The 17,443-nt window shown below is 40.1% G+C and overlaps 1 protein-coding gene across 1 annotated transcript in view; it reads right to left on the bottom strand.

Moving 5' to 3' along the window:
- Window positions 1-17,443, bottom strand: part of POLR3A (RNA polymerase III subunit A) — a 103,072-nt gene that overhangs the window by 38,470 nt on the left and 47,159 nt on the right. The window contains 7 exon segments of the mRNA XM_040320606.1: window positions 1,637-1,728; window positions 6,517-6,630; window positions 8,479-8,649; window positions 10,396-10,533; window positions 11,097-11,215; window positions 14,562-14,673; window positions 17,000-17,172. Coding sequence (XP_040176540.1) covers window positions 1,637-1,728; window positions 6,517-6,630; window positions 8,479-8,649; window positions 10,396-10,533; window positions 11,097-11,215; window positions 14,562-14,673; window positions 17,000-17,172 — 919 coding nt within the window.

Here is a 17,443-nt window from a genome sequence, read left to right on the forward strand (position 1 = left end):
GACTTCGGCAAGTGCATTAGATGACATTGGGGAAGCGAACGCTATACTTTGAGCAATTAATTTCATGTTGCTGTGAATGATGATCTTGGATGGCAATAAACCTTTGGAGTGTTGGTATTAGCATATTTAAATATGGCTTGAGGACAGCTCACATTAATCCTCCAACTAAAGTACACTATCCATAACCTAGAAAATTAGTTTAACGTGTTAATTCACCTACAAAGAAAATGTACAGCTGAACCAACACCGGACACCCTCTCATCCAGCCCCTCCAGCAGCTTCTTAGTCAGTGGTTCCAGTACAGACCAGATAGATTCTGATTGGTCAGTGCTGTCACACTGAAGTGGTAAGTAGAATGGGGACCTGGGGGGGGGGGGGGGGGGGTTTTGGGTGGGGGAGGGTGCCCATTGTTAGTTCACCTTTACAATCACTTTACAAATTTTTATGTAAAGGTGAACAAACTCTTTAATGTTATGTTAATTCAGCAGTATTTGTATCCTAACGCATTCTATGCATTAGGATAAAAAACCTTCTGTGTGCAGCAGCCCCCCTCTGCCACATCTCTATCAAGCAATGTCCACAAGCACCTTGGCTGTACGGGACTCTCCCTCCTGATTACTTGCGACACAGCAGTGGCGTCATTGGCCAACTGACTTTGACAGCAATGGGAGCCAATCAGGAAAGAGAGGGGGCAGGCCCAAACCGGGAATTTGTGTCTGAATGGACACAGGGAGCTGCGGCTCGGGTGCCCCCAAAGCACACTGCTTACTGTGGGGGCACTTAACAGGCGAAAGGGGCCAGAAGATCCAAAGAGGGACCCAAGAAGAGGAAGATCTGGGCTGCCCTGTGCAAAACCATTGAACAGAGCAGGCAAGTACAACATGTTTTTTTTTTTTATAAAAATATTAAACAGGACTTTACAAACACTTTAAGCATGAATATAAAGATTAGGCCAAACTACATATAATCCACAGAAAAACGGACTGCATCTGGAGCACAAACCTCACCTCCAAAACAGAAGCTCAGACACTAAATATACAGAGCACTGAAAGATGCTACAAAATGATCATATCTATATGGAATATAAGTGTATAATTACAGTAAAATATTAGTACTCATTTTAGATTTCACATTTAATATCCATAAAATCATGCCACAACTGCTTGTAAAATTGCCAATCCAAGTGCAGATTCTATGTTTCAATCGAAAGTCCTGGAATCAGAATGGTTGACATGAAAAAAGGTTGCTTGAAAAAAGGTTACCACTATTTCTTCTAGCCATTATAAAATCAGTTCCTGGAGGATTATAGACCCGGCAGTGAAATATGCTCCTTACTGACTGAAGAAATATCCTCGCCTTACAATTCTACCCACAACCCTAAACCACACTACAAAGTTTCCTTGGACTGGTTATGCGAATAGTTCATTAAATGTTCTCAGCAACCTGACAATGCACATCCTATGCAATCTGTGCACACCGCTCTATCAGTTCATTTTGTCAACTACTTAAAACTTCTGTAATGTTGGGGTGGTGAAAAACCTACAAAAAGTAAGAGCCCTGAAAAGAAAATGGTAAAATAATATTCCCCAGTTGATTTTTAGAATTGCTACACTGCACATGATATGCAAAAGGTCACGTTACCTCCGTGGAGCCATTGTCATTAATGCCATATTTATCTCTGGTCTTCCTTATCTTTTCGGATACCCCATTCACAAACTTCTTTATTTCCTGGTGGATGAAAAGTCAGAACATTAGATATGCAGCAATAACGTTTCCAAGAATAGAATAATTAAATCTTGAGGTCTTAATGGCCAGTTCACATCTGTGCTGTGTGTTTTAGAAGCGGTTTACATACGTTACCGCTGATATGACATGTTTTTTCATGAAAGTGCATCAAAGCAGCGCAACTTTTTTTTATTTTTAAACACACTGCACCTAAAATCTCACAGGTATGAACAAGATTTAAATCTGGTCATTCTACAATCCGTAAAACATAAATCCACCAGCCTGAACATTACATTGCCGAGTTTAAGTGGACATATCTGTATTTTCCAACACTAAAGCACGCTGAAACCACACCAATAAAAAGCCAACATGCAGTCAATAGCACAGTAGACTACAGTAGACACCTTGAGAATATGAAGTATTCTTTGACCATGATTGTGTCTGGACACAGTGGACAAAGGGTCTGAATTTGACAACTAGCACAGATCTTTCAAAACAGAATACACATGTAAAACAAGTTTTATTCCCAAATACAAGAGGAGATTAAACTTTTTTAATGGGACATGCTAAAGCAAGCATAGCACCCTATTATAAAAACAAGACATACTGATTAGAGTATTCACAGTTAAACCGTATTAGAAAATAAGATAAACCTGGATGGTTTTATATGATCTATTTAGACCTTTCATTTGCAGCAAGACCCCTTTCACACTGAAGCGCTTTAGCGCTAAAAATAGCACCTGAAAAGCACCTTATGCCTCCCCAGTGTGAAAGGTGGGGCGCTTGCAGGACGGGAAAAAAAAGTCCTGCAAGCAGCATCAGTGGGACAGTGTACCAAAACGCCTTGCCCATTGAAATGAAAGGGCAACGCTGCCCAAGTGCTTGCAAAGTGCTTCGGCAGTGCAGCAACACGGGCGCTTTTAACTCTTTATTTAGCCGCTAGTGAGGGTTAAAAGTGCAACGCTAGTGGTCAAAAAGCGCCGTTAAATCTAGTTAAATCTACTGTAAGGATGGCACACACTATCCTTGTGCTTTGACTGCAGCACAGTATACCCATAGTTTTGGTGCAGGTTAGCTGCGCTTTGCCATAGACTTCCATTATGCTCTGTGGTTTTTGTGTGCTTTCACAGAATGTGCCAAAAACCACATGAGATAGCAAAAAAGTCTATAGCAAAGCACATCCAACCAGCAACCAAACCATGGAGAACATTGTATTGCACCTGTACTGCAGCCAAAAGTGCAGCCTGACAATGTGAGGCCACCATAAATAGTATTGTTTCTATGAACAGAACAATGGTACCAGTTAGCACAAGCCGAGTTCGCATCCATTATATCCAGTAAAGAGATTAAACTCCTGTGTTTTTTTTTTTGTCTTACCATTATTAAACACTTGCGATCATGTGAAACACATGTAAACGTAAATGCCCTTCCCTAGTTTCTAAAAGTCCACTTGCATAGTGAGTAAATAAGATTTGCTATTGCCAGTTTAGATTTCCCTTCACTTCCCACAGACAAACAGGAAGTGAAAGCAAATGAAAATCCCTGCAGATTAATGGAATTCCTTGTTGACCCCCAGGGTCACCTGAACTAGTGTCCTCATTGGAAGATTTCCCCTCTTTTACTTTTATTGGTAAACAAGACAAATAGAGAGGGGGAATCTCCCTAATGGGGACACAGACAGCAATAAAAACGGACAGGTGTTCTAATCTCTACACAAAACTAAAAAAGAAAAAAAGGTTTTGCTTTTAGACTCCATGCACACTCGCATTTTCTTAAGCTCCTAGAAGCTATTAGCATTTTGTTCTGCTCCCAGAAGCTAAAGTGTTATCTTATGTGTCCATTTACACTACTTTAGACTATTAGCGTTTTTTGAGCTTCAGTGTCTAGGAACAGAATTTTTTTTTTTTTTTACAGCAGAACACTCAAACGGTATTTGACAGTGTTTTTTTTTTTTGCAAAAGGGTACTGCAAAAATGCTAATAAAAACACTACTACAAAAAGCTAAATTACTAGTGTTTTTTTATCCAGCAAAAAAATGCTAGTGTGCATGGAGCCTTTATACAAAAAAAAAAAAAAAAAAACTCCCTGCAAGAAAACAATACTTACCTGCCCTACCATCGCACTTTGACTTTGCATATAAAAAATAAAATAAAAACCCCCACACTACTTCAGCATTTTTTTCTGGGAGCATCGGATGTTTGAATCCCCTGCTGCATATTGTGGTTCCATCTGTTGGCCCTTGTGTTAAAACAGGACACAATAGTGAAATAGAAGTAGGTGGAAGAAACCACAGTACACAAAGATATTTTTGTAGTTTTGTGTCTTAAGGCAAAAGCAAATTAATCATACATTCCCACAGAAAATCAGCTTTCAAGCAAGGATGGGAAGGTGCCGCAGCATACTAGCATTATTTCTGTGTCAATCACATCTATGAACTACTTTCATCATAGGAACCCCAAAAGTCAAGAGAATTTTCCACAAGGGTCAGGGAGCTTTAAAAAACCTTTCCCAGGGCTTAAGCCTAGGAACACGTCACCCAAAAACTAAGAGGAAAATGTCAGGGTGGATTCTGCTTTCATGTGCAGGAGAGGAAAACACCAACTAGAGACACACTTGCCAAGTCTATTCTACGCACACAGAAATGCACACAATACGTGAACACACGGTGCAATTTTCATTCCATTCTCCATTTACCTCATAATAATGTCTGTAACCTGTATCTGTGAGAGACTTGATATGTGGGAGGAGGAGGAAAAATGAATAAAGTGTAAAGTTTCAAGAAAGCAGAGAAATATTAATTTCTGCACAATTGAGAAAGTTGACTATATAAATGACCAAAACGACAAAAGGTGGCCAGTTAACTACTAGCCGACCAGCCACCGTCATTATACGGCGGCAGGTCAGCTCTCCTGGGCGAGAGCCCGTAGCTATACGGCGGCTCTTTGAGCGGCCACTAGGGGCGCGTGCGTGCTGCCGGAGGCGCGCGCCCCGGACTCCCGTGCGTGTGCCCGGCGGGCTCGATCGCCGCCGGGCACCCGCGATTGCTCGTTTCAGAGCGGGGACCGGGAGCTGTGTGTGTAAACACACAGCTCTCGGTCGGTCCTGTCAGCGGGGGAAATGCTGATACCCTGTTCATACAATGCATGAACAGAGGATCAGTGTTTCCCCTAGTGAGGCCACCCCCCTTCCCCCACAGTAAGAACACACCCAGAGACATACTTAACCCCTTCCCTACCCCCTAGTGTTAACCCCTTCACTGCCAGTGGCATTTTTTTAGTAATCCAATGCATTTTTATAGCACTGATCGCTATAAAAATGCCAATGGTCCCAAAAATGTGTCAAAAGTGTCCGCCATAATGTCGCAGTACCGAAAAAAAAAAAAAACGCTGATCGCCGCCATAACTAGTAAAAAAAATATATTAATAAAAAGGCCATAAAAATACCCCCTTTTTTGTAAACGCTATAACTTTTGCGCAAACCAATCAATAAACGTTTATTGCGTTTTTTTTTAACGAAAAATATGTAGAAGAATACGTATCGGCCTAAACTGAGAAAAAAAAAAATGTTTTTTTATATATTTTTGGGGGATATTTATTACAGCAAAAAGTAAAAAAATATTCCCTATTTGTGGGAAAAAAAGGACGCCAATTTTGTTTGGGAGCCACGTCGCAGGACCGCGCAATTGTCAGTTAAAGCGGCGCAGTTCCGAATCGCAAAAAGTGCTCTGGTCTTTGGGCAGCAATATGGTCCGGGGGTTAAGTGGTTAAACAAAATAAGACAAGCCAACTACATGAAAGTGCATGATAAAGGGTTGTGAATGAAAGGTGGAGAAAATTCTGACAACACAGACCTCACAGTTTAAGGAAGTTAAATATAGGTGGCCTTGCGGTGCTTTTCACATAAGACAATAGGACTGGTAACCTCATCTGTATATATTAAAGGCACCCATGCACCAATATTTGTAGCAAAAAAAAAAAAAATATATATGAATTGGCAAATGAGCTTGCAAAGCATTACAAATGCTATCACTGGATTGTGGATGGAATGCACAGGTTCCTGCAGACTCTTCCTCCGGCTGCTTGCTTGTAAGGACTTTCAGTTACTGAGCTGAAGCAAGTGTCAATGGACTAGGAGTGCAGTAATAAACACACTTGTGTTCCCTGAGAACTACAAGTCCATCTGCAGCGGTAGAAGACAGAACTTGTAGTTCATTCATTTACAGATCTGACCAAATGAGGCGACTGTCCAGGTAAAGTCATGCAAGATTCAAAAGTGATGGCAGCCATGAGGAAGAACCCCCCACACACTCTTGGGGGAGGAGGGTGTGTAGTGGTTTGGGGGTAGGATTGCTTGTAACTGTATTACACCCTAGATACAGGTTAACATGGTCTAAAGCAGGGTTTCTCAATTCCAATTCTCAAAGCACACCAACAGGTCATGTTTTCAGGATTTCCCTCAGATGAAACAGCTGTGGTAATTACTAAGGCAGTGAAACCAATCAAATCACCTGTGCAAAATAATGAAAAGTCTGAAAACATGACCTGTTGGTGCGCCTTCAGGATGAAAATTGAGAAACACTGGTCTACAGTTGGAGTGGGCCTTTAAAGACAACAGTCAAGCAGTTGTTCATATTGCTGAATTGTTTGTTACAGGTTTACAAGCTCATAAAATGTTGACCTGGTTCTTAAAATGTTCAAAAATTTGTCTGGGATTCATTGGAAATACATGCCCATAAGAACAAATGATAAATTGAACTGCCTGGTCAAGGTATAGAAAAAGCAACCCTATTACCTGTAAATAAGCATCCTGGCAAGACTGAAACTCTGCCTTCTTCAAGATGGATTCAGTAGTCAGAAGCAGCTCATTTGTACTTAGTGCTGGTTCGCTTGAACAGGGAAAAACAGACTTAAAAACAAAGAGGGAAATCCAGAATAAGTATAATTTGCTAGAAATGTAATTAACAGCAAGTAATAAATACAGTATTGTCTCATCTCATTTTCATGTGCTGAACAAGCCATAGTATATAATCAGAATGAAAGCAAAAAGTATCACACTGCCCTGTTTCCTTATAAAATCTTGGGAAAATATGCTGCTTACCGACCAACAAATCTCCAACACCAGAGCGAAGAAATGACCATTACATTTTCCCTCTCACCAACAAGGGCGGGCGAGAGTTAATGAAGCGGGCACCTAGTCCTACCTCCTAGGTTAGACATCTCTATTATAAAATTATACAGTAGTAAAATGGGCAGTGGGCAGATTCATCTTTTTGTTTTCTGTAACTAAATGCAACCTGGACATGCATGTCTGCTAGTCTATAGCAGGAGTAGGCCCTATGCACCTCCTGAAATAAAACTCAACAGACTTTGGGCGCACTACAGACACCCACACAAAGGGGTTGTTTTACTAAAACTGGAGAGTGCAAAATCTGGTGCAGCTCTGCATAGTAGCCAATCAGCTTCTAACTTCAGCTTGTTCAGTTAAGCTTTAACAAGACGACCTGGAAGCTGATTAATTTCTATGCAGAGCTGCACAAGATTGTGAACGCTCCAGTTTTAGTAAATCCCCCTCAAAAATAACTTGGTGATACTAAAGTCTGTTATTTTTAAACAAAAAAGAAACTAAACATGTCATACTTGCCTGCTCTGTGCAGTGGTTTTGCACAGAGCAGCCCAGATCCTTCTCTTCTCGCTGGCTCTCTTGGTCCCTCCCTCCTGAGAGCCCCCACAGCAAGTAGCTCAGCGCTCTAGTGAGCGTGGAGAAACAGAGCAGAGAGCTGCTGACTGGCAGTCAGCAGCTCTGTGCTGGGGGAGCTGTGAGAACCGAACCATCGGCGATGTTCGATTGCTCGGTTCTCAGTGTAGAGATGCTGAGGGACAGATGCAGCATCAAACCAATGATGCATCCACCCAAGTATGATGGAGGAAATGGAGGAAAAATCCCCAAACCCATAAAAAAAAAAAACTGCCTTCAGAATCACTTTGTTACTTCCGTATTATTCTGTTGAATCTGTTCATTCATCTGCAGATTAAGGGAATGAACTTAGATCTGCAGATAAAGTCAGTTAAAGCAACTTGACAAGTAAAAAAAAAAAAAAAATTCGAATAAAATGTTTTTGTTTTCCTTTGTTTCTATTAACCATTTAATATTTAAACATTTAATATTTAAACATTTAATATTTAAACATTTAATATTTAAACATTTAATATTTAAACATTTAATACTTAAACATTTAATATTTAAACATTTAATATTTAAACATTTTTGTTTCGTTTGTCAAGATATATTTACGAATTTCTCATTTAAAAAAATAAATATAATCTGCTACATTTGTTAGGTGAAAATAGCCCAAATCAGTGTATACTATTTAGTCTGTAGGAAAGTTAGAGAGTCATCTCTCTCTCTATTAGGAAATATATATATATATTTTTTTACATACTTTCACCAGTGCAGTATACCATAACTGGTGTGGCGGCGACCAGGGACCAGAGCAATAGAGTGTTGTAATTGTAACACTGTACAAACCGAGGAAGTGATTAGGATTTTTTTTTTTTTTTAATACAAACTATGATTGAGGATGAACAGGTGTGAGAGAAAGTGATTAAAAGCGGTCAATTGTGACTAACTTCTTAAAGATCATACCCTCCCCAGTAGGAGGCCTGTTTCTGCCCTCCTGTGGCACAGAAAACTAAAATCTGCAATAATATAGCCATTCTGAGAAATCTACGTTTTATAGCCGAAAATAAATCTTACCTTGACATTGTCTAAGACTCTCTTAAACTCAAGAGGTTCATCTTTTCCTTCCATGGCAGCAGGGTCCAGTCCATCACCCCCATATATAAACTGGATAATATCACCAGTAGAGCTCCGGACAGTCAGGTCATACTGAGAGCACAAGTCTTCAAGGGATTTTACTAGTCGTCTCTGCAAGCAATAAGACAACCATATCTTTAGAGGAGAAAACTACCGTGCCTGAAATATTGCAGTCATTGAGTAACACTTTAACTGAAAAATCTAACGTTTTGTTTTAGTCTAATAAAAAGCCAAATCTATTAAAAAAAAAAAATCGCTAGTGCTACAAAAGGCGCAGACTGGGGGACAGGATGCAGGCTTGGATTGAAGCTCTTTATACGAACTTGACGGCTCACGTAAAAGTGAACCAGGTTCTCCCACCTCCTTTCAGTATAGCTAATGGGACCAGACATTATCCCCTTACTTTTCCTTCTGGTAATAGAAGTTTTTTGTGCAAGGTCTGACTGAATCCCAATATCTCCGGGTTACCGTTGGCTCTACAAAGAACAAACCTGCTGCATTTGTGGATGATGATCTTTTCTTTTTTAGCAATATCGGGTGGTGCGCCAGAACCTACTTGGCGAGATGAAGCGGTTTATTGCCTTGTCCAACCAAGATTAAATATAGGAAAATCTGTCATAATGCCTCTGAATGTCTCCCGAGAGGATAGGAAGGTGTTAGAGGAGTTTTTTCCTTTTAAGTGGCAGGACGACCCTATCACCCATTTAGGTATTGAACTGATAGGGGACACTTCGTGCCCCTTTTGGAAACTGTGAAAGCATACTTGGCTACGTGGCATACAGCCCAATTCACTTGGCTAGGGAGAACGGATATTCTAAAAAATGGTGGTCCTCCCCATATTTTAGTTTTATTTTCCAAATGCTCCCCATCTGGATACTGAAGACGTTTTTACTTGCTTGTCGTGTATGCACTTCCTTTGTCTGTAACGGCAGGCCTCCTCTTCAGATGCGCAACGGGCTTGGACTCCCCGACCTAACTTTATATTACCAGGTAAATGCGCTGATGCATATAGTCAACTGGAACCACAATACCCAGGATAAATTATGGGTCCCCTTGAAGAAAACATTAGCTGGCCAAAATCTGGCGCACGCCCCATGATTACAGTGTTCATACAGGGAATTTCCAGACTCACTCTCACCCATTTCTCGAACGAAATTAGCAGTTTGGGATGGTTTGAACAAAAGGTATAATTTGGCACGGCCATACCCGCCCTTTCAACTCTACAAGGTTTCCCTTTTTTTCCCTTTGATGGATATTAAACATTTAAATAAAGATTTAGCAAAAAATTTAAATAAAAAGGCAAATCCAAAGTAAAAAAAAAAAAATGCAAGAATGTTTTTAAACATCTTTTCAATAAGTGCTTATTTGAAAGTCCAAGAATTTCAGGCAAAACAAATAAAATATGTGTATTATACAGTTCTTTAAAGCTCTAGTTTTCCTAAGAAAATCTGAGCCATCAGAAATTACAGTCAATATCTTTTGCGTCACTAACCCAGAACAAGTATGCAAATTAGAAGCTCTCCCTTCAATTGCTGCATATTTGTCCAAGATTACTGGCCCAAGGTTACATAGTTAGTCAGGTTGAAAAAAAGACACAAGTCCATCCAGTTCAACCATAAAAAATATTATAAATAAATAGTAGTCTAAATATTTTCACAGGCATCCTTTTAGAGTTCCTACAGAAATATTTCCTACCATTTGATAAACCATACCATAAACCATATCCTTAGCAGCTAAACTTTCAACCTACAACCGGATGCACAGATGTGCCATGCATTCTACAATGCTGTTTGCTGGAAAATAAAAACAGAAAAGACAGTTTAAGACATGTACCAGTGAAAAATACAGTAGATTTACCTGCATATAACCAGTCTCTGCTGTCTTGACAGCTGTGTCCACCAAACCCTCTCGTCCAGCCATAGTATGGAAGAAAAATTCTGTAGGTGTCAGTCCTGAATAGAAGCTGTTTGCCACAAACCCCTTAGCTGATGGAAGCTGTAAACATGCAATCAGATGTGCAAGGTATTTTAGCATTGTTGGTTTGGAAATCATTTAAGCTTACAAAACTATTAGAACTATACCATTACCTTAAATCAGAGGGCAACCTGGTTCAGGAGCTGTGGCCAGGATAGATGCATGTTTGGCCTTTCTTTGTAGGCCTCAATGGCTTTGTCCTATATGCCCAAGTCTACTTTGAAAGGTACATTCTCTTCTACTTGCCTGGATATTTTTTTTTTTGCAAACGCTTAGTAAGGATAGTACACTGGTATATCTGCTGTATATAGTATTCTTAATATAATACAACAACTTGTATACCAAAGAAAATTAATTTAATACGGCTCAATTAAATATTAATTTACAGGCTGCCAGGGCACCAACATGCCTAAAATTACAAAATAGTATTGCAATTTATTTTCTTTTTAAAAGTTTAAACCTTATACCACCTCAAGAGGTCCACGAAAGAATCAAGGATGGCAAACACCTGAAAACAAAATGCAAATAACATGCAAAGAAAAAGCCCACAAGCACAGTACAGTAAAAAGTCACACTTCACTAACCTTTGAATGCTTCTCAAAATGTGGCAAAGATCGGTTCTCAAAGCCATCAGGGACACGCGAGCCACTGATAGCCTGCTGGCCCACGCATGCAATCATCTGAGAGATATTAATAAATGACCCTGCAAAGAATCATAAAAGGGGGCAAATCGAAAAGGATCACGGATTAAATGTTGATTATCAGGATCTCTATTAATGGAATCATTAATGGCGAAATTTCATATTTAATATTTTCTTTACTAAAGTGGTCTCACAATATCCAAGAAAGCCTCCAATATCCTGGTTACCTTAGCTAACTTTATACCAAAAGAATGCAATTGAAAACTGACCAAGTCCTTAAAAAGGTCATGTTGCTCCAATGGTGGTCGGTTGACCATTTCTTTACATTCAAGTCCTATATATACTACAGCTAGAACTTGTAATAATTGTCTCATTACAGAGCTGCGTTATGCCTGCGTCTGATCAGGTCATCTATGCCTCGCCATATTGGAGGGACTCACGGCGTAAACATCTTTAGTCACTTATTCTTGTTACATTTTATAATATTATTACAACATTTGTTATCTGTATCCGTCATTCCTTAACCATTTCAGCTCCGGGAAGGTTTATCCCCACCCCCCCCCCCCCCTGAAGGGCCATTTTTTTGCGATACGGCACTGCGTTGCTTAGCGAGTGTTAACCAACTGTGGGGGAGGTGCCTTTACTACAAAACAGATTGGTGTTCCCTCTTCACAGGATCAATGTTTTCTGTACTCACGGAATAACCATATGCCTTGTTTACATAGGCAGACTATCATTCTGTCAGAGTGACCAACGTTCGGCGGGTCCGCTGATTGGCTCGCGCTGTGTAAAATCACAGCGCCCAAAACCCGAAAGCGAAGAATCACATTAAATATATGCGATTTCTCTTTGCACATCTGGAATAAAACCCAAAAAACGATCATCATAATCATGTATCTATTCTGATCCCAGATACTCATACAAATCTTTCCAAAAAGGTCTTTTTTTTTTTTACTAGGAGGGAAATTTAAACAGCCGTCCATTATCAAAAGTTGTCTAAAGAATGCATGCAAAAACATAGCAATCCATGTATTTACATGGATTGCTGTGTTTTTGCATGCATTCTTTAGACAACTTTTGATAACGGACGGCTGTTTAAATTTCCCTCCTAGTAAAAAAAAAAAAGACCTTTTTGGAAAGATTTGTATGAGTATCTGGGATCAGAATAGATACATGATTATGATGATCGTTTTTGGAAAGCCCCACAGTAATAAAAAAAAAAAAACTTGCAAAACTGAACATAATTGACCTTTATTTCCCATATTTATGTTACACCAACATAATATGCAACATGTCTGACTGTCATAGCAGAACTTGTAACGGAATGTCCTTAGGTCACAGTGACCCAACAAACAATTGTTTACAAATGCCAGAAGGCACCAAATAAGCTGCCGTTACTTTTGAGAGTTGCAAGAGAAAACCCATTCACAAAACACAGGACCACTCCAAACTACTACACGACGGGGAACACATTTACAGTATGTACCAGGAAGCCACTTAAAAACAATCTTCACTATCACACACAGTACAGAAAACCTACACCCCATTAACCAAGTCAAAAAAGCAGTGGTCCCTGTAAAGAACAAAAATTCCATTAGTGGAATACATCACAGAAAACAAGCTGAGAGCCAGCGGATGTCCAAGCCAATGGTTTGTAATAACAACAGTATTTATTGGCGTATACCGCTCACTTTTTTCCCCTTAAAATAAGGTGCGGGAGAAGCAGGTCGCCGATGGACGCCGGGCAAGACACCGACGAGGGGCATTCAAACTAAGTATTTTCTTTTTTTTCCTAAAATTTCCCTTCTAGGTTGGGGGTGCGCGCTATACGCCGGTGCGCGCTATAGGAAGATAAATACGGTAATTCTTACCACTGCAATGGAGATCACTCTATAACCCAGCAGTTGCCAACAAAATATTAACAACTTGACCTCCGGAAGATTTATCCCCCTTCATGACCAGACCATAAAACATATCCAATAAAAGAAAATTCAAAAATCGAATTTCTTCATAAATTTAGGCCAATATGTGTTCTGCTACATATTTTTGGTCGAAAAATCCTAATAAAGCATATATCGATTGGTTTGTGCAAAAGTTATAGCATCTACAAAACTATGGGATATACACTGGAATTGTTATTTATTTTTATATTCCCCTTATTGGGGAACCAGTGACACCAATACAGTGATCAGTGCTAAAAATATGCACTGTGACTGTACTGACACTGGCTGGAAAGGGATTAAATATCTAGGGTGATCAAAGGGTTAAACGTGTGCCTAGCCAGTGTTTAGGTGTACCATTTTTACTAAGGAATGCTCTGTAGTGAAAGAAAATCCATCACATTCCCGCTGACAGGGTGTAGCGCTGCCTTGTTTACATGGGCCAATGATGGCGAAACTTGGCACCCCAGAGGTTTTGGAACTACCTTTCCCATGATGCGCCACTACATTTACCATGATGCTCGTGCACTGTAGTTCCAAAATATATGGCGTGCCAAGGTTCGCCATCCTGTATCTATCCTCGCCGACCAGCGGACATCTATTGCCTGGCACCCGCTGATCGGCATCTGTAACGGCTGTCCTTTAAAGCCACCCCCCCTCCATTGAAACTCACATAACAGAATATTTGATTTAAGCCCCAATCTGGAGATATTCACTTTGTGGCCCTGCCTGACACCCAGCAGTCTTTTATTTTTTACAAAGAATCCTGGCAACATCCTGAGCCTATTGAGCTATTCAATCTTATGGCGGTCATACACATGGTGGCCCTAGTCTTTACTAAAAGTGAATTTGTCTTTTAATAACTACTGTGTGTTAATCATAAGTATTTTTGTGGAAAAGCAGCAGACATCAGTAAATTAAATTGCTGCTGTATGCTTGTTTTGCACTTTATTAAAGGGCTACATGGACTGAACATTTTTATATACAAGACCTTCGTCCAGACAACTTTTTTGCTACAGGTTATATTTACTTAACCTAAATGCTTAAGATTTATTTTTAGGCTGCATTCACATATGAGCGTTTTCAGCTTGCAAAATGCCCAACAAGCAAAACCACATTCATTTCAATGGCACCTGTTAAAATCTGAGCATTTTGTTACCTGAAGCAAAAAACACCTGAAAAACGCCTGAAGCTCAAAAAAGTACATGAGCTTCTTTTTGGGAAGATTACAGGAGTTTTTCTGCTTTTTACACTGGTGACTTTTTGACCTATACAAAAATCTCTGGTAAAAGCACAAAGCATTGTGGAGAGACCATAGCAAACAAATTAGCTTTTTTAGTTCTGAGCTCCATAAGCATATGAGAGTGGACATCCCTCTGCCCTTCACATGCTGACCTAAAAGCTCCATAAGCATACGAGAGTGGACATCCCTCTGCCCTTCACATACTGACCTAAAGCATGAACGTACCTTTAGATCCACACAAGGCCATGATAAGTGGACTGTTGCTCTTATCCAGTTCTCTCAAACAGGCACTTCCCGCATGGTCTCTGATTACCGACAGCTCACGTAAAATCAAAGCCTTTGGAAAGAAGTCAGTAGAACCAGATTCTTAAATCAAAAATTAATAAAAGTGCAATTTCTAGTTAAAGCTGCCATTTCCTAAACCCAATTAGTCATACAGCCTCCAGCATTATTTGACTAGAGCTACATACTGCCTCTAAAACTACTACCCAATAAAAACAGTACTTTTAAAGGGAAAAAAATAATAAAAAAAACACAACTTTAGAATGCAACACTGAAGTCAGTTAAATGCATGTTCGATTAGTTCAGGTTTATACAATAAGCTTTGGTACTGCCGATTCTAGCCTCCAAAAGATGTGCACATACACAGGGAGACAGCTCAGTAGGGAAACTTGGCCATAGGGACAGACCACTATTGCCCCATTGCTGTTTAAGTGCCTGATCAATGATCTTCATGGCAAGGTTAGCAATAGGGATGAGCTTCGTGTTCGAGACGAACTCACGCTCGACTCGAACATCGTATGTTCGACTAAATACGAACGTTACGGGCCGTTCGCGCCAAATTCGAGTGGCGTGTCACGGCCCATAATTCACTGCGGCATCGCAGTGCATTGCTGGCTGATGATTGGCCAAGCATGCACTATGACCCGCATGCTTGGCCAATCACAGCTTGCAAAAAACGGAGAGCCATAATTGGCCAAAGCCAGGGTGGTTTTGGCCAATTATGGCTATGGGGGTTTAGTACACGCCCCACACTATAAAAAGCCACCTTGCAGGTCGGCCTTGTGTAGTGTATTGCGGAGGGGGAGGGGGTGGGGGAGGGAGAGGGGAGAGACACCCAGAATTTTTTTGTAGGTAGATAGAGCAGGCAGGCTAGTCAGTTAAAGTTACAGTGTGTAAAGGATATATATGCATCCCAGGTGTTATATATATATATATATATATATTTATTTATACACTGTATAGTATAGCTAGATCCGCTCTTCCTAATTTAATGGCAGGCGATTGTGCTAGCTGCAGTATTCTCACGTGGTGTACTGTCCTCTGCAGTTTGCACCTAAAGCTACGTGGTGTGTACTGCCTGTGTCCTCTGCAGTGTGCACCTAAAGCTACGTGGTGTGTACTGCCTGTGTCCTCTGCAGTGTGCACCTAAAGCTACGTGGTGTGCACTGCCCGTGTCCTCAGCAGTTTCACGTGACGTCCTCTCCGACCTGTGGAGCTAGCAGCCGGGAACCTGTACGTTCGCTACGGAGGTAGCAACGCATCCATCCGCCCCAACTACTAACCGCAAACCTAGCGGTGACTTGTCTGCAGCCCCAGTGTCGGGAGGCACTTTTAAAGTAAGAGGCTTTTGCTTTTCGCAGGTATTTTTAACAAATAAATCAGTATTACACTATTGGATCTTCTTTCGTTTTTTTATATATCTTGCCTGGAACGAGGTCACACAAGTAATTTTCCTTTCAGCATGTGTGCAGGCACAATCCTGCTAAAGCTTTATTTGACTATCTTTTTCGGTAAAGTAGTCAAATACTTCTGGTAAGCGCATCCATTTTCTTCAGCACGTTTTTGGGTGAAAGAAGAAACACTAATGCCGCATACACACCATCACTTTATGTGATGAAAAAAAACGACGTTTTTAAAAACGTAACTTTAAATGACCGTGTGGGGGAAAACGTCGTTTTATGTTTCAATTTTATGTGACGTTTCTCAAAATGTCGTTTTTTACCTCACAGAAATTGACCATGTGTAGCAAAAAACGTCGTTTAAAACAACGTTTTTACACCCGCGCATGCCCAGAAGCTAGTTATGAAGCGAGCTTCAATGGAAAAACGTGGTGAACGTACCCTCGCTTTGCTAGAGCATTGTGAGAAAAACGATGGTGTGTAGGCAACTTCGTCTTTGAAAATTGAAGTTTCAAAAACGTAGTTTTTTACTTCACAGAAAATGTCGTTTTTTTTCATCACATAAAGTGATGGTGTGTATGCGGCATAAGTGTGGTGGTGGCATTATCACTTAAAAAAGAGTACAGCGGTTAAGAAGATTGTATTAATAATTTCACTGTTACTCACAGATTGGGACTATATGTCAGAGACACTTAATTATCACTGCTATATTGTAGCACTGTAATGATTTAATATTTATTAATTATTGATTTTTTAGTATATATTGAAGTTATTATTGGTATAATTTCATTATCTGCACAACTATAGGGGATACATATTCATTGTGTGCCATTAACCTGTAGTTCAGCGCCCTCTATACACACACACACCTTTTAAACCGAAAGAATGTCAAATAGGAGATTTTGAGAGCTAAAGAACGTGTCTGTTCTAGAGAGATATTACATTTAACACTAAAATAAATAGAGTATAAGAAGCCGTTACCTCTAGAGTTTCCTCTGCACTGCAGCCAGGCTGCTGCTGGAGTTTTCCAGTATTTAGTGCCTCAATGTATTCATCACACTTCTTGTAGCCGGCATCTAAAAGATCCTGTTTAGCTTTTAACAGACCTTGACCCGGAGTGACATCTCCAATTCCGATAGAGAAGCCTCGATTTGCTGCATCAAAAACAGAATAAAAATTCGATTTTTGCACTCACCTTTAATTTTCTTGAATTCTTTAAAATCTGTTGATTACCCTGATGCTCAAGCCCAAAGAAAAATGGTCAATAAACAGAGGAAAATGACCCAACATGGGAGAGAGCACCGAACTATGAACTAAGAGGGGAGAAGCAGGTCAATTTAAACCCAACAGAAGAGAAGGGTAAAACAATCTTCCAACAGGAAAAAAAAAAATCTGACGTGGTTAATAAGGGAATGAATCGAGTTA

Source organism: Rana temporaria, chromosome 8 (assembly GCF_905171775.1).
Source record: "Rana temporaria chromosome 8, aRanTem1.1, whole genome shotgun sequence".
Lineage (NCBI taxonomy): Eukaryota > Metazoa > Chordata > Amphibia > Anura > Ranidae > Rana > Rana temporaria.